The sequence below is a fragment of the Sinohyriopsis cumingii genome, chromosome 9 (genome assembly GCF_028554795.1).
Source record: "Sinohyriopsis cumingii isolate HCF-2022 chromosome 9, ASM2855479v2, whole genome shotgun sequence".
NCBI lineage: Eukaryota > Metazoa > Mollusca > Bivalvia > Unionida > Unionidae > Sinohyriopsis > Sinohyriopsis cumingii.
The window spans coordinates 89,757,349-89,775,856 of record NC_142969.1 but is presented as its reverse complement, the minus strand read 5'-3'; the positions used below and the strand labels follow the sequence as shown (position 1 = coordinate 89,775,856).

Here is an 18,508-nt window from a genome sequence, read left to right as displayed (position 1 = left end):
GAAGAAGAAGAAGAAGAAAGGAATTATCGAGAGAGTTAGGAGATGGTGGAAGAAACGGAGAAAATAGAAGAACCCAAATGCCCTTTTTAGGGCAACTCATATTAGCTTTCTTTACTAAAATTTATTTTAGTCATTTGTATAATTGTTTGTGTTCGTATGTTTTATATATGTCTATATCCCACCTAGCGTTTTAGGTTCTCCATTGTCCCTAAATCTGCCCACTATACTACATGTATTTTAACACCTCAGTCAACTTGACCACCATGACTTTCACTGCATTGGAATGAGTCAAAAGCTAAAACTTATGATTTTGTCAGAACCTGGTAAAACATTTTGAAGTGTGTGTGTGTGTGTGTGTGTGTGCGCGCGCACGCGTGCGTATTTGTGATTTTGATTTTTAACCTAGCTTTAATGATTTTTCAGTCATATCGCTACGATGTCTATAGTGTGGCAGTTTATAGTGATGTCTAGCACTGCGGCATCATGCCGCAGACATGTAGCATGATGTCCCACCCATTCACATGAATTAATTACTCTTTGACTGTCTTCCATAATTTTGTTCTTAACTATGCCACACAAATTATGTAGTGGTTGTTGCGTCGGTCTATTTGTACATAAGACACTAATGATCTATTATGTTTAGATTACTTGTATAGTTTATATTTTGAATATCTGAAATAAAGAAGTCTTAGAAAAATGGATTATTTCTAGGTCAACTGTACCTTGTATTTTAAGTGAGTGTCTAAATGGCGTACCGGCATCCGGACACCACGATTAAAATAAAGTCTGTGCCATTTAGATCTCGCATGAACGAGATGTGATAGCGTTGCAGAGTCCTTTGTCCGGTTGTTTAAGGCCGTCGGTTGTTGCATAGAAAATCAAAGTCAGATTTGTTCTGTTTTTAAGGTAAAGTTTAACTTATGAAATGTTGCATTGAAAATGATGTACAAATGTTAAAAAGAGCAAACAGTTTAATCAATATAAAAGAAAACATGAATGAGAAAACGAGCCCCTTTAGCCCGGAACGCTGTATAATGGGGGTGCTTAATGTTCATATTTAAACGGTGTTGCTGTTGCTGCTTACTTATAATTGGTAAATTTTCAGTGACTTTCCCTCTCTCTATTCTTAAAAAAATCTTTGTCAATCGAAACGCGTAAATGTAAATATAACAGCATATGGTGTCTGAGGTAGATTAACGTACAGTGTGGAAACAGCTCTATATTTTCGCGGTATTCGCCTAACGTGCGTGTGGTAGCATGCGGGTTATATAATAAACATAAATTGCAACTTACCTATAATAAGGGGTGTCCATGACTGTACTGGCAGAATATTTGCACAATAAAGGAAAGGATCCAATGATCAAATCGAACACACGAATGTAATTAAGGTAGAAATTAATAAATAACAACATTACAAATTAAAAACATTTAACTTTATTAGTCCTACATGTAAGACCTCGACGCTGATATTTATGTTTAGGGCATCTAGGTCTTACTGCCCAAATAACGGCGCTGTTTAACAATGGAATGACAAGTCAAATTTTCAGGAATATATCACACACTTGGTAGCACATATTGATGCCTTTCTACCAATTAAAGTTATATAGTTTTATAATTTCATTATACATACACATTTGTTTGTACCCACCTACCGATTTCAATGATGGAAACGTTTAATGTGATAAAAAGTGCACATAACTAAGTCAATTGAATCATTAATAATTTCTAACCTGACTGTGACCAGAATGGCACTAATACTGGCATCCCCTTCACCTTTCATGCTTAATGGGCTTTCCATACTAACACAGCACCACATTGCGTACACTATGGGTTAGTTTATTGCCATCTGACAACATAATGAAGTAGTTCATCCTATTCCGTAACTACCGAATAATTCTGTAAATTACTAGAATGTTGAGAGTTTGGAATTTTATTCTATGCACACATGAACATATAAATTAAACCGCTTGTTAAATCCATGTGAAAGGCAAATTTATTGTTGTCATTCTATTCTACAATGTAAAAATAGGAAGCAGACGACAAGTATGTAGTTTTGCACAGACATCTTTGCTGAAAATGGACTTGTCCAGGAACTGGAAATGGATCTTGAGTTAGTCCATTATATTGAAGACTTCCGTTAAGCATAAAACTCGCAGATGATGATGGTGTTAGTGCCACTCTACTCACAGTCAGGTTAGAAATTATAAATCAATGAATGAATTGACTGAGTTCCTTAAACGTTTTATCACATTAAAGTTTTCCATTATTTAAATCGGTAGGGGGGTACAAACAAACGGTGATGTATAATTAGAATATAGTCAGACTTTACTTACTCGGATGTCTTTCTTCCTTCTAAATTCAAATTCCTGCACAAGTAATTTTTTATGTTTTCAACTCCTGATGGAAGCAGAGTATACCGAAATAGGTTAAAAGGATGATAAGAATCTTGAATGAAACAAAGCTGTCTAAACACTTTCTTCAGTATTAATATGTTTGTATTCGTTTCATTAAATTAGTACACTTCTACCTAACCTGATTTCTGCATTCCTGGCTTCCATCGCATTCCAGCCAACTGAAATGTAGGAGAGAATTCTCATTGTGAGAATTTGCATTACACCACTCCCTCAATAACTCGCGCCCTGATAACTCATGAACCTGCTTATAACGTGGTGTCGCGAACCCGCTTATAATGTGGTGTCAGGTGTGGATCCCATTTTTTAAACCCAAAAATACCCCCAGCATTTATCCCTATTTGTTGAACTTGAAGAAAATCATGATCAAAATTGGTAACAGAAACTTTGTAGTATCACTCGTTTTATCGTTGAAAATGGTAGATATGACTTGAAAATTTTAATCAACACTATGAAATATCAAATTTTAAAATAGCTCGTACAGGTTTTTACATTTCTTTCTAAACGACATTCCTAGTACACCACAATTAACGATATGTAAGGAAATTTCGATCAATGAAAAGTGTCACGCCGAGTGGATGCAGTACTTTAATAAAAAAAATACAAATTAAATAATTTTTTTATGAATTGAAATTTGTGTTCTATTTCCATCTTTTAGTTCCTTTTAAGTGTAATCGTCATAAATGCAATATGTCCTCTTGTAATTAAATGTAAAATGCGTCAATCTACCGTAATAGCTGAGCTATGTCCGTGAGCGTTTCTCTGAGAACCTAATTAAGTGCCGACCATGTTTTGATAACTGAATTGCAGAAGTATTTGTTGTATTGTTGCACTGAATTAAAAGCTGGCCTCCTTTGTATTATCACGTTAATTATGTCTTTTGAATTCAAAAAAAGGAGGTGGAATAAAAGAAAAGTTAAAAGGAAAAAAAATCGGACTAACTTAAAATCTAGCTGCCTCAGTCGTATGTCGGGTGAACTCACTTCATTTGATCAATCGAACACTGTGATAAACGTTATTGTGTATGTAACAGAAACTACCTTAAATTAACTGACTCTTTAATAACTGATCAAAGATAACAAGGTAGCCAAGCGAAATGAATACTTCGTAAAATATCGAGATTTCACAGATATGGACCATTGTGTGCAATCGAGGTTCAGAGAATTCTTGAACTGGCATTTAGAGATATCCTCAGGGATGATAAGAAATTTCATTATTACTTCCACAGAAATCATGACATTAACACTGTACTAATTGAAAAATAAAAAATTGAGTTTCGACGTAGACATCACGAAATCAATGTCCTTTGTTTTTGGAAAAAAATGAAATCTTGTTTAGTAGTGTATCAACAGTTAGTCTAATTCCCAATTTATGGACTACCAGTTTGGCAGGATACTATTAAACACCACTGTGGGAACCAGACTCATAAATAAAACAAAAAGCAGTGACGTAATAGACAGATTTTTCGCTTACATGTGATGGTTGTTCAAACCAGTTGGAACGATCTTTCATATGTTGGATATTTTGAAAAAAATGTTATTTAAACTGAATAACGAACAACTTCATTAGAAAAAGCGCATTATTAAAAATTATTATCGACGTGATTGTAAAATGAGGATTCAGCCATTAAACAGCCCAGTTCCCTAACACTGTCCTCCCCCCACCCCCACGGTTTTCTCAATGTCAAAACGATTTTTTTCTCTCAATTTTTGGAGGTCCCTCTGTAACTTGTGCCTCACTTATAGTGCGGTCTATGATTGTTAATATCTTAGGGTTTATGGGGGATACAAATATGAATATGTAATAATGAGACCATCATAAATCCAAAGAAGTTAATATAACACCATGAAAATGCATTTTTTTAAATAGCTAATAACTGTTTTGTGTTGTCCACAATGGTTTGCCATTAATAGACTTTTTTTTATTTAGTTAGAATTTCCTGTGAGTATGTATTGTGAGGTGATGTATTTGAATGAAAACAATTGTTTACTGCTCAGTTTCCTGCGATCTTCATTTTTTTTCCAGTTCAGACTTTAACTTTGTTGCAAAATGGCACTTCCAAGCATGAGGGCACCTCCACAAACTCCACCTAGTGGTAAGTATGTTTTTTTTTTTTGTTGCTGTTATTTGACTTAACAACTCAAGACTTGAGAAAAAGAACTCAGAGCTACAGAGAAGTAAACACTGAACTTGTTTGTGATTTTCCTAAGGATTTACCCCATTTACGTATGTTTAAATTAATACAGTAAATTGTGAATGATACAGATGCTGATCATTCAGTTGAATGTATTACTGCTGTATTCAGGAAATTCCGTTGGTTTTGAAAATTGATAATCAAGAACTTCTGACTCCAGAAATGGGGAATCCTATGGAAAATCTGGGTAGTCCTCAGCTAAATTTGAGTCCCAACTAAATTGTAAGAATTAAACATGTTCTGAGCTCTCTTTTATTCAAGACAAAAATTTAGCAAATTACATTTTTAAATATAAAAAAAACTATTGGTTTTTGATGCTGTATTGTACAGGGAAAAGGATTTTTTATATCTGTATTGGAAAAAGGATCAAAGAACATTGATCTTATTTGTGATTTTTGTGACCAGCACCATTTTGATTACAAGTGCATGCTGTGTGGAGAAAAAAAAGAGAGAGGAACAGACGCTGAGAAATACACCATGCAAAAGCAGTATATAATCCAGGTCTGCTTTGTGTTAGGTAACTGCAGAGAACTGCAAGTTAATTTTTCTGTTAATAAAAGCATTTATCTTTCTGCACTATGCACACCAGGAATAAGCAGTGCATTGCATCACCATCATTTTCTTTCTTTAATAGTGTTTAGCATCCACCTCGGATGTGGGAGGTCATGTGTTTGAACCCTGGCTGAGTCATACCAAAGACTTCCAAACAATAATACTTGCAGTTGTCTTGCTTGGCATTCAGCAGGAAGAGTTTAGTGTTATGACTGGTCCGCCCACAGCCAGGATAATGTGAATGGTTGGGACATGATGCTTTGTGCCTGCAGCATGATGCCCCAGTGCTAGATATCATCATAAACTGCCACACTGCAGACATCATAGCGATATGACTGATAAATTGTTAAAGTTATGTTAAAAATCCAAATCACACACACACACTCTTTAATAGTGAAGAGAGTTTCTTGTCCCATTCTGGATGTTGTTTTTTATTTTACCTCTGACAAACATTTGCCCTCCGCCTCATTCTGAAATCACATTCAAGGCTTTTCTTGCATCTCAGGCAAGCTAGTTGCTAGATATTTGCTGGAAAAAAGTCACAAGCACTTTGGATCCTTGAATTTGATCGATGATGATTGGTTGATTACTAGCCATAGACCAAATGCCAACAAGTTCCATTTTTATGATCAGAGCAAAATAAAACTCATTGTACATTATTAAAACATTAATCCCTGGAGGTTTTTGACATTTTAGCCTGAAAATTGAGTAGGAAACACATTTTGAAAGCTATTTCTGAACAGATCTGAAAACACAGAATCCCTGATCATCTTTTAATAACATACTGCCTAGTTGTGTTAGAAACATCGTTTCATTGGCTATTTGACTCGTGCATAAGCAGAAGAGTAAAAGTTGGAGTTCTATTTTTTTTTATATATTTTATTTATGTGCTAAAAGGGCCATTTTTGTTGTTGTATGGAGACCACTCTTTATTCCAAATGCCCATCTTATCCTACTTTTTGCAAAGGTTCATCTGTCTGTTTGCAGTTCATACCAGCTTGCCTTAGATCTGAGATTTTTTATCTGTATGTTGTAGTACAACTAGATATTCCAGATTATTTGGTATCATTGTAGAGCTACATTTGTCTGCCTTTATATAATACCACTTACTTTAGTGTATCATGCATGACTATGATGCTACAGAGCTTGGCAGTAGGCTACTACCTCCTGCCCCGTTAAGTCGTCGCTAGGGGTTAATGTGTTAAAACAAAGGCAAATTTACAACTCAGCCAGATAAGCAACGATGACTTCAATAGATATATCAATAAAAACATTTACTTAAGTAAAGATATCAGTAAATCTTTTATTTGATCTAAAGGAAGTTACTTAACTCCCAATAGTCCTTGATAATACCCTGCTATGCAGTTAGGAGTTGCACTACCAGGCAAAGTGGGCAACTATGAAAACTGTAAACTTAAGTGAATAAGTTTGAGAATATAATTAACTACATAACTGTAAATATGCTTATACATATTAAAGTAATTTATTGGAGGATTGAATCAAAAATTCATTTTTCAGATCTCTACTTTAACTTTTCTCTCAAGTTTATTGGACAATTAATTTTTATTTTTATTTCAGCTCGCATGAGACAAAGTAATGAACGTAGCACACCCGGTGCGGTAAGTTTATCTGAGATTCTTGGTTTTAAATACTTGTCATATCTGCATTAACTTATTTTTCCTTTTGTTGAGCTAACCTGAGTGGAAACTCTACAGATTGATCACTATGACATCCATGTTTGTTATGTCCAACTGTCCTCACTTTAAATTGACCCCAGTGTTAACAGCTTTTTACTTTCCTTTTAGGTGACTTTTTTAGCTAATAAAAGGAAGGCTCAGCAAAAAGAGTTTCTTCTATGTTTGACTGGTTAATGATGGGACATGATTATCACCATGGCCTCCCTTGGAAATATTTTTCTTTGTGCCATAAAATTTTCCATATTAAAAAATTTGGAGCCACTTTTCAGCCATAGGAGCCATTAAGTGCCAGGATGCAGGGACTTCAATATATGCGTAATACTATATTGGCCCTATTTTGAATCTACATAAACATGACAGTGAAACGAAAGTTAGTTTTGATTGATTCTAGTGACTGAACCCCATTTCACAGTCTGCAGTAGAAATAGGGACAACAAGTAACCTGGTAACTGCCTCAGATGCAGCTGGATATAAATCTTTGTTTTTCAGAGCTAGATTAGACATTCTTTGTGCTTGATACAGACTTGTTTTATAAAGTAAATTTTTCATTGATATCAGCAACTCAACCGTTTACAGTCGATGACTGGCATCCTTGTAGCAGCATCCTTTGTTACTTGGTTAAGTTCATAACACAAAAACATGTTATCTAAGTAAATAATCCCTAAAACACTAAGAAGTCTCAAGTGCATCTTGCACTCACAGTTTGCATTAAACATAAATTAACGTGCAGATGACACCGCAACATTTTGCCGACCTGTTCAACAATAGAGTATATTCCCCGTCATTCTTTAATTCCTACTCATCACATATAATCGCTTCTCAAAACCGCTTGACCGCTTGTAGTTGTTACAATCATGTTTGAATAATGTCTTATCATCTACTGACATGATCCACTGACTGCCACAGATAGTAAAAACAGGTATTAAGTGGCCTGAGTCATTTATATCAATGAAAAATTTATTTTATAAAAAAATCTTTTGTCAGCAGTTTTCTCTAGTCAGTAAAAATTAACGCCACTTTCAAAATTCTTTCACACTAGGCGTCAAATGCTAAGCCTAGCTGAGGCCCTGATCAATTGACTTCAGTGATGTCGTCATTGTTATCGGTATTATTATTGTTCAGGAACAGTGTTAAAGTGTTTTGAAAATCATCTCTTATAAATAATTGGTTGTATACAACTGACTCTTTTACATAATATTATTCTGTGTTCAGAACTTGTATCCAGATATGTTATTTGCTGTCTTTGCATTATACGCAATATTGTCTTGGTGTTCAGTAATTTCTCCAGGATGCACCATATGACATTTGAAATAGTTCACATAGATATTGGCAGTGCATCATAAAAGCTAGTGATCTTTGTGTTGACTATTAAATTACCAAGAGGCTGATTATAACACTTGGTCCATTTTTTTAACAGAGTTCTTGTTGATCCTATTTCGATCGGCCTCAGCAAATCACAATGGTATCAATATTAACTGACTTTGTCACATTAAATAGTCGATGAAGATGATGACTGTTGGTGGGATGTAATAACTATGATATTTAATGGCAATAGGAAATGAATGAATTGAAATTAATGATTGACAACAAGTAGAAATAGCATCTGATAATGATTCCAATGATGGGTTTGCCATTCATACATAAAAACATGCTTAGCAAAACACTAATAATAATCCCAAATGAAATACTTGGCTTGAATATAAGACCATTTATCAGTAATTTAGCATGGAGGAGAAATACTAGTGGTATGAAATTGATGTATTTTAATGAAATTTAATACAAATATTTACAATTGTGGTTCAGTAAAAGACAAAATATCTTCATAATAAATGATTAAATAATAGCAGAGGTCCCTGAAAGTGAGATGGGCTCCCGTAAATAATACCTAAGGGCTCTAAATAAAGGCCTCTTTCTTGAAAAGCTGGAGAAAAGACAATGCTACATTATAGTATTTTAAAGTCATATGTCTTCTACACTGATTAGTTAATATTACCATGTGTCTGAATTTTGTCTAGATATGCTTGATGTTTCTGTTTTGCCCATTCAGGTCTAACAATACATCTACCCTGATGTGCTAGGCATTTCTGTTTTGCCCATTCAGTGCTTAATATATATTTTCCCTGATGTGCTTAGTGTTGCTTTCTAATTTGTTTAAGCAAACTGTATAATCAAAATGCTCATCAAAAGTGAGACGCTGCATTGTTTAGAAGCCTTTGTTCGGTTGGTGTGGTCTTTTATTTTACATTTGCTAGTGAACAAAAGTTACTACCTCAAAGAAGTGACATTAATCATATAGTCATGATATTTTTTATCTCTTCATTATTGTACTGTACTGTGTTTCAATAATATTTCACTTTTTTGTTTGCCATGAAAATTAAGGACCAATTTCTGCACTTCAGAAATTTTTAATGTTGACAAGTGAAGTATATTTTTTCCAGGGAAGTGGAGGTACTCCATTTATAAATTCTCCACATGGCCACCCAAATTTTAATCCTGTCAAGCTCAATAGCAAGTCAGCTGCGGTAAGTAAATCTGGTGTTTTCTTCCCCTAATTAAGTTACAGTTGTCACTCCTTATAAAACATCTCAGAATAATTGTGGTATGGGCATCAAATGCAGTCACAGTGCCCTGGATGAGCCTTATTAATGCTTATTGGTTTTTTATTATTTCATTTGATTTTAGTTTTGATCAGAATTGGTTATCTTTATGGGTCAAGCTTGTCTTGAGGGTGATTTGGGCAAAGTAAACAACTCATTGAACAAAGTTAAAGCCAGGATACTAATAACACCTTTTTCTAGTTTATGCTTTCTTCTAAATCCATCTGGACCAAATACACTCCCAAAAATTTCTACCACCCATCCTACCCTAAAGTAAAGTTCTACATAACCAGACCTGTAATATTTATTTTTAAGATCCAAGTTATTGTTGCTGTAGAAAAGGTGCGGTGTTGGTTCATTAGAGGTTCAGATAGCTGCAAATATCCACAAGTGTTCTTTATTATCGTTGTCAAATATTGAAGCCCAGCTGCCAGTGAGAGCAAGTATGAACAGTTGGCTAAAATGAAAGGGTTGGACTGTGTTAAAATAGTAAAGGAGGTCTGTTGGGTTTACTGGTTTGATTAGCTCCACAAAAATGTTTATGTTGTCATGAGAAACATGGAAGTGGTATGCAGATCTTTACATATCCACTTGCCCAACACCTGGGATAAGCTCATATTCCGTTCAGTCAGCCAAGTTTGCAAAACAGTTGGTGTTACTAATAATAAAACATTCTTTATGGTCTTTCTGATATTAATTAAAAGTGAGATCCACTTGCCTTTTATATGAATTGTCAAGGGAGGCAACCTAAAGTTGGGTTTATGTTTTGATCTGTTGGTAGTTATCTTCCCTAAATGTTCCAATGATTGGACTACTTAAAAACAATTGTAGTAAATAAAACTGCAAGGTTTACACAAGTAAATGACTTTGCCAGTGTTTACTGTTGGTAAACATGTACAGGAATGTCTATGTTGCTGTTAAAGGCACTACCTGTTCCAGTAGAACGCTATAAATGATAAATAATTTTTCCATATCTCGGCTCATATGGATGATTTTCATATCATATATGGCACAGCTAAAACAACTGCAGTTCATGAGAATTGGTTGTACTACACGTTACACACCAATCTTGCCAACACAAAAACTTCTGTACACATTTTTAATTGAACCTTTGATGAACATAATCCTGTTTTAAAGAAACACAGTTTTATATTGCAGAACAGTGCAGTTATTTATATTTCTTGCAGATGCCCGCAAAAGCATTTGTGTGCATCAGCTTGTATATTACATGTGCAACAAAAGCATTTTGTGTGCATCAGTTTCTGTATTGCAACAGTCCTAACAGTGTTTACCTAAATTGTTATATTAAAGATGTGATATAAAATCTTAATCGTGTCAGAGATTAAAGATGTACATCAAATGAAACAAATGCAAGCTAATTGATATTCAGATTGCACATTATCAGTGATTTGCAATAATCGGATATGTTAAGGGTTTTCAGTAGATATGTACCATTGGGTTGGACGTCTGGAATTACAATTTTTGCCACTTTGATACATGGAGATTCAAATGTGTGCATTTTTATGTCACTTTTTGATTTCATCTTGGGCATCAGTCTTGATTTGCCTCTTGAATAAATTCCTACTAAGCAACGCTGTCCCTAACTATTTGAACGTCATTTGCCCCTTTGAAAAAACAATATGAACTGAGCAGAGCCAACAGGTCACTGATGTCATGCTTAAGAGAGCATAACTGAATAAAGGTTAGATTGTTTGAGATCATCTTTGACATTTATGGTAGGGGAAGAGGAAACCAATTATGACTTGATTAACTTTTGAATCAAATATTGGCATATGATTGCTTCTCAGCATTCATATGATTATACCATTGTTAAAGCAAAAGTATCATTTTAAGGGCTGTCTACTGCACATACCATTTAATAGTTACAATCTATTGCTTTTGAGAAATAATCAGTTATTTTTTAAAGTCAATAAGAAACAGTATATTTATGCGTATTGTCCCCAGATTACAGTAAAAAGTTGGAGCCATTCAATTAGATACCTGAAGTGTAATGCCAGTGAAATGATGTGTAGTAATCAGGTTACAAATGCTGATTAAATTACTGTTATTATTTGGAGAGTTTAAGGCATGCAGTATGTTTTATGACATGTTATATGTAATAAAGGGATCAAAGGTGGTCCATGATGGCTTTCAAGTAATTTTTATAAAAATCGGGTGATCTTAGGTTATTTTGCATGGTTGAATTGTTCGTAAGTTGCTCAAGATGTTATAAAGGAATATTTAAGGGAAGTTGATGCATGTTTTAGTTCATTTCGTGTCAGAATGTTGAAACAAGCCTTTTTTCCATACTAAAAAATACCACACTGGCAAAGACATGAAACTTTCTTCTTAGAATAAACTTGGCATGGAGGAGCTTTGGAGAGCAGTAGGCAACTTTAAAAACCCAGCCACAGAAAAACCTAAGTTTGATCTTTCTTGCCAGCTGAGTATGGTTGTTTTCTCATGGCCACATTCTAATGCTGATAGACATTCTTCAAGAAATTTTTTTATTCAAGTTTAAATCTAGACCAGAATACTATTGAGAAATTGTTAAGTGTGAAGTTTATTATCATGTCATCATTGGTCGCCAGTCTGTGATTTTGTGAATAAAACTAAAAATGCTTGTGGATAAAAAAAATTTAACAAATCTTGAATTGTCCTACACTGGCTTATATTCATTTAATCACAATGGCTCATATTCATTTAATCACAATGGCTCAATATTTTCTTTCCTGTCTCAGTCTCAGGAACGACCTTCCGGTGATGATCATTCTGACCCTCCAACTCCAAAGAAACAGAAAGTTAGTAACATTTATGAGGAAAAGGAGAATGAATCTCCTAAAGTTGTGATCAATCTTAAGCATCAGTTACAAAATACTGTATAAGTGTTTCCCTTTATTCAATATTAGAATAGAAATCTTGAGCATCTATTTGCTAATAACAAACAGTCCCTGCTACAAGATCATGATTAAAAACAAATGACTCTTGAGATTTTAGTTTTCGCTCTTCAGATCTTCATTTTGACTAAAAAAACATTGGTGTTATGGGTCAATAACTTTGCCGCTTTTGGAATCTATCGAGAACACTGTTAAACAAAGACATGTCTTAAAAAACCAAGTCCTGTCATAAGAGATAAACACTAAATGAAAGAAGTACAGTTTTAGCTGGGTGTGGCCCATATGGTTTACATAAAAATAGCTGTCTGCCTTAAGCCAAATGTTCAGGTCGGGGGTGAGCATGAGATTTTAATCATTTGGATTTAAGGACTTAAGTTGGTTATTTTTTCACTTCATTAGAAATTTTGGTAAACATTAGCAGTATTAGTAGAAAATGCTTTCAAATTAAAATCACAACAATTACTGAAATTTCAGATATTAATATAATTTCTTTTTTGACATTTAAAGAAAGTGAAGTTTGGAAAAATGTCATGCATATTTTTTTATAGCAGTATGTTTACAATAATAAAACAACATAAATAGCATGATCTAGAGTCATTCACATTTTGTCTTTCAACCAACCAAACTTGAACTACACTTGGATTCCATTGTAAGTAAATTTACATCATGAAACATTTTATCGCACTTGTTTTCCCAGTTTTCTGAGCTTTATTTAAAGTAATTTGAACATTACTGAGTTTGAGATTTTGTTACATGACCAGATGTTTTGAACAGGACTTTGATTTTGGCATGGAATTCAGCAATCTGATTTGCTAATATTTAGTCCAACTTAAAATTAATCAGATTTCTCAAGTCCTGATTGAATGTAGAGATGTTTTTGAAATCTGGCCAGGATGTTAAAATTATTTGTAAAATCAGCCTGTGGTATGAGTTTATTTTTGTTCAGCTTTTAAAAAAAAAATCAGCATAGTAAACCAAGTTTCATCATTCAATTTTCAGGGTCAAGGAGACTCAAGGGTTCCAAAGCCACCAAAGCCACCAGACAAGCCCCTCATGCCCTACATGAGATATAGTAGAAAGGTAAGGTACTTTAAGCAGAGATGCAGCAAGTGTGCATGTGTGCAAATTCTACAGATTTGTGCTCCTGGAAAGCAGTGATGCATGAGCAAAATAATTCAAAGTCTCACATATAAAAATGCACTCTGCTTATTATAAACTTTTTATTCTACTGATACAATAAACTGAATAAATAAAGATACTTATGGATCAAAAACTACCTCTGTCTATTCCAAAATATGTAGGTTAATACAAAAAGATGCTTGGTAATCCCACTAGATATTTATAACAGAAACATTGTACTAGAGGAGTTCTGCAATTGATATCACTTTCTCTTATTTGCATATGCACAAACTTAGCATTTCCTGTAGGCTAGCATGGCAGGATGGTGCTTGTATGAATGCGCAGAGTGAATAATAGAATGAAGAAAGTGGAGGATGACGAGGCTTTTACTATAAAAAAAAGAGGACATCAATTCTAAAAAGGTTATAATACAGTATTAAGATAGGAGTGTAATATTTGCAAAAGAATAACCCTTTTATGTCAGAAATCGGCATTTTAATTTTATTGTGTAAACTCTTACACATAATGCTGAGGTAGCAGATCACATGTATTTTTGGAGCAGATATCCATAAGATACTACCTGTGAACTTAGGAAAATTCTTCAATACATCCATAAAGAACAGTTTCCCATCTTGTTAAAGCTGTGCATATACCCCTCAGATAGTAGACTTTGAAAAGTGGTTCTTAGCAGACTAATTTTCATACATTGATACGGAATGTAATAACTTTAAAAGAATCAACAGATTAATGCTGATACAACTCAAGAGGGAATATTCTGAGGATTTCGATTTCAGTAGAGACCAAACAGAATGAATCGGGAAGAAAGTGAAATGTTTAAGTGCATGGTCAATGTTTAACTGTGGCAATTTCCTCTCCGCCCCCCCCCCCCCCCATTTTTTTCTGACAGTGGGAGATCCTGCTTAAAATCATGTCTGTTACTGTTTACCCTCCCCTCCATTGATTAGACAGTTATTATTCAAATGATACTTTTATCTTAAAATCATGTCTGTTACTGTTTACCCTCCCCTCCGTTGAATAGACAGTTATTATTCAAATGATACTTTTATCTTAAAATCATGTCTGTTACTGTTTATCCTCCGTTGATTAGACAGTGATTATTCAGTGATACTTGGATCTTTATCAACAGTCTTCCTCAATCTTGTAAAAAATTTTAATACCTAAATCATTTAATGTTTCCTCCATTATGAGACCAGGGTACCATCCTATAAAAAGTTTATCAAAAACTAGTGGTGGGTTTATTATCAGATAAAAAAAGCATTTGTAAATTTTTGCTAACATTTTGGAAATGGGGGTGGGGGTCATCATGCAAGGGTCTATAATTGAGAAAATATGATAATTGAAGTGGACATCAGTTTTTATATCTACTGGTATAGAGATGAAGAGCTTATGCCTATTGTACGACATCCATGTTACTTTTGTTATCACTCCTAACACTCATCCCAGATGAAAATGGTACTGACATCCATTGGGAGCATTCGTGTTTAAAGTCTTGTTAATGCTAGTCATGTCAGCATGTCAGGGGTTTTCACTGAAAGATTTCTTACGGTTGGTCCTAATCAAATCAAGTTGGTGCCAATCTGTTGTCCAATATGTCTGCTACTGTAGTCATCATGAAAATCTTGTTATTGCCACTCTTCTTGAATAGAAAGTCATATTGGTGTTGTGTTTTTGACAGATAAAGTCTAGTTGGTCCTAAATAATGATTATTATTGTCGCTAATCAAGCTGAATGGTCATATCAACATGGAATTTTCATTGAGCGACAGCTTATGAAGTATAGTTGGTACAAAATAAAAATGGTGCTGGTCTGATATTCAATTTGTCCACCACAGTGGCCATCTTTAAAATCTTTTATATTCCAAGATGGAAAGTCATATCAACATTGGATTTTCACCAGAAGATGTGTTATTCATTCAGTCTGCACTGGACTTTGCATGAGGCAACATTGAGGGAGCACCACTGCTACTGGTCAGCTGCTTCCCTTGGTTCTGTTTCCTAAGTCAGGCCAATGTTTTTGTGATCTTTCTCTTTTTTCTGTTGTCATGTTTAGACATGACCTTGGCTTTGGTTCCCATCCATTTGCCAGGTAAGCTTTGCTTCTGTCACTGGTTTCAATTTCATTTTGCCCCTCATTGTCATTTCTGTAGCAAGGGCAGTTTATGGGATGAGAATGCTAGCACCATGCCTAACCCTCCTTTATCCAGTCTTGGGATTGGCAGAAAACCATGGTGGAGTTGATCATTTCCTAATATGAAATGAAATGATGCTTATATGACATCCAGTATGTCCACACTGGCAACCATCTTGAAGATCATGTTATTGTTATTCCCACCAATGGAAAGTCAGATCAGCATGTCTTTGCGTCAGAAAACTAATTATGTCTGGCTGATCATTAATACAGTACAGCTGCCACAGTTGTTAGTTTGAAAATTATAATCCTCAGGAATATAAGAAATAGTTTCTTCACTCTGCAGTTAAAACAAAGAAATAGTCTTTTCTTGTATTCCTAGCAATTCCTTTTGGACTGCAGAGAGTCAGTCACTTTGAGAGACTCTTGTTAGTACAATAATTTGGACTTTGATAGTTTTTTTTGAGCTTTAATTTTTTTTAGGAAAAGGTCTTTAAACTGTAGATCATGTCAAAATCCATTCCTGCCATTTTTTCACGCACAATAAATTTTAGCAATTTCAGGTTACTAAAGTATACCAGGGGATAATACCTTAAGAGAGTTTAATAGTCGTTGAAAAAAGGTAAAAATATTGTTAATGCACCTTTACCTAATCGTTGATTGAAATTTAGGAAAGACAGTTATTGGTAATGTTTGAGATTCTTCCAGATGTTGCAGTTACTGATAGCTTTCAAGTCTGTCGGTGATAATACCTAAGAGTTGATCATGATTTTGGCTCATCCTCATGACTCCTTTGTTCAGTATAAATCATCTCCCAGTGTTCAAAGTCCCTTGTAATTACAGAAAATGTTCACACCTTTGTTCTTTGTCAGGTGTGGGACTCTGTGAAGGCAGCCAATCCAGATCTAAAACTATGGGAGATTGGTAAAATAATCGGTCAGATGTGGCGTGATCTCAGTGAGGCAGAGAAACAGGAGTTTATTGATGAATACGAAGCAGAAAAGGTTTGTAATTCATTATTTCCTAATCTGTCAAGAATACTAGGGTTCAGTATAATTCACAATTCCTTTTTACAAGTAGTTTCATTATTTCTGCAGTAAACACATTTGTAACATATATTGCGAAACCTCTGTATCTGTTTTGTGGTATATATGCTGGTGCATCTCTTATGTAATTTATATGATGGTGTATCTCTTTTGTGATGTGCATCCTGGTACATCTCTTATGTGTTATATATGCTGGTACATCTCTTCTGTGATATATATACTGGTGCATCTCTTACGTGATTTATATGCTGGTGTATCTCTTTTGTGATGTATATGCTGGTGTATCTCTTTTGTGATATATATGCTGGTACATCTCTTCTGTGATGTATATATACTGGTGCATCTCTTGTGAGGTTATCAGGAGGTGGTGGAGATGTGTGATCTGTTCACTCATTTTGGTTCTTGTTATTTAGGAGATGATTAACCAAGGTGTTGTTGTTTGGATCAAGTAAACAATAAAATTAGAATTGAAATCAAGGGATGGCATAACAGAGATCTGAGTTGAGATATAGAATAGAATAACATGAGCCCTTGTATTTAAAATACAACAATTTAATCAATTACAAAATGAATTTGAACATGGCAATAAATGATTTGCTTTCTCTCAGAAACAGGGTTACAGAGTTAGAAAATTTATGTGAACTCAATTAACCTTTGTATTATCCTGATAGAACAAATTCAGTCATAGGATCAGGTAACTGATCAAGCTGAAATTGTGGGCATGTTGGAATCACCTGGTGATTCTGGTCTTTCCCAAATCACTGTTAATGATAGGTTGGAGTTTCTGTATTTCTTTGGGTCATCAACCTCTTGATTGCAGACTGCTCTCTAACACTGCAGTCAGGTATGGAGCTATTTTTCTTCAAATACAAAAACAAGAAGAAAATATTGAACCTAAAGGCATATCAGGTCTTTGTATTTTTTTTGCCTGGGATCAACCAATATTCCCACTCTTTCTGCATCAGATAATGTCTGTAGAAATTCAGTAGATATAGCTATGGTCATTTTGTACCTAATTCACACTTGCAAACTTATTATCATGAGTTTGTCTTTCTAGCTACTCTTGTAGTCCAGCTGAGACCATGACAAAAGTTAGCCCTCTCAGATACTGTTACTACGGCACTGTGGTTATACATTTCCAGCTGAATTATGCTAATTAGCACATGTTCCTTGATTCATGATTGACAAGAATTCACAACTGAATTACATACAATTTAATGGACTTTACTCCTTGTCCTAACTTTGTTACTTTGCTAATATTCGATTCATTGTCATAGACATAGAAAATCAATTATCAAAATACATTATACAAATCATCTAAGACTGATAATTTACTTCTCACAATTCATATCAGAAGAAATGCATGAAATCTTACACTATATAGTTTTTTTCTCCATACCAAACAACTAAATCGGATCTCGTTCGTATAATACACTAGTCATATAACATTTAAGACAAAACGCTTGCTAGCAATTTATTTCCAAAAACTCATTGAAGTATGAATTTAAAATGAATAAATTCAACAATTAGTTACAAACTTATATAAATGAACACATTGTATGTAAATGATACAAACCTTGTGATTTATTCGAGCCCTCGCTTGCTTATCATCAGAGAATTCCCTGTCTCTTCTCTGACAACGGGTTTCCCAAATTTTCAGACCTCCTTGTCCCTTGGATGATTTATTTAATGAGAAGAGCATTTTCTACTGATCTCGGAACCCCTCAGACTTTCCCACTCTTCAGAATAACTTGGACTGGCAAATGTCATGATGGACATTATATTAAAATCCTGAATTCTGTCTGAGAACATACATTCCTTTGTTTAGCATAACCAAAAAGGATTAC

General features: G+C 34.4%; 1 protein-coding gene across 12 annotated transcripts in view; it reads left to right on the top strand.

The window, feature by feature from the left end:
* Window positions 1-796: 796 nt before the first annotated feature.
* The window catches only part of LOC149792215 (uncharacterized), a 78,835-nt gene continuing 61,123 nt past the window's right edge, over window positions 797-18,508 (top strand). For 8 of the 12 annotated variants that reach the window (XM_089970735.1, XM_089970733.1, XM_089970732.1 and 5 more), the window contains exons 1-7: window positions 797-906; window positions 4,437-4,506; window positions 6,736-6,776; window positions 9,293-9,376; window positions 12,193-12,252; window positions 13,348-13,428; window positions 16,488-16,619. In XM_089970735.1, the coding sequence (XP_089826861.1) occupies window positions 4,461-4,506; window positions 6,736-6,776; window positions 9,293-9,376; window positions 12,193-12,252; window positions 13,348-13,428; window positions 16,488-16,619 (444 nt within the window). In that variant the 5' untranslated portion in view covers window positions 797-906; window positions 4,437-4,460. The remainder of the gene's footprint in view (window positions 907-4,436; window positions 4,507-6,735; window positions 6,777-9,292; window positions 9,377-12,192; window positions 12,253-13,347; window positions 13,429-16,487; window positions 16,620-18,508) is intronic. The other 4 variants (XM_089970727.1, XM_089970731.1, XM_089970734.1 and 1 more) reach the window with 4 other exon arrangements.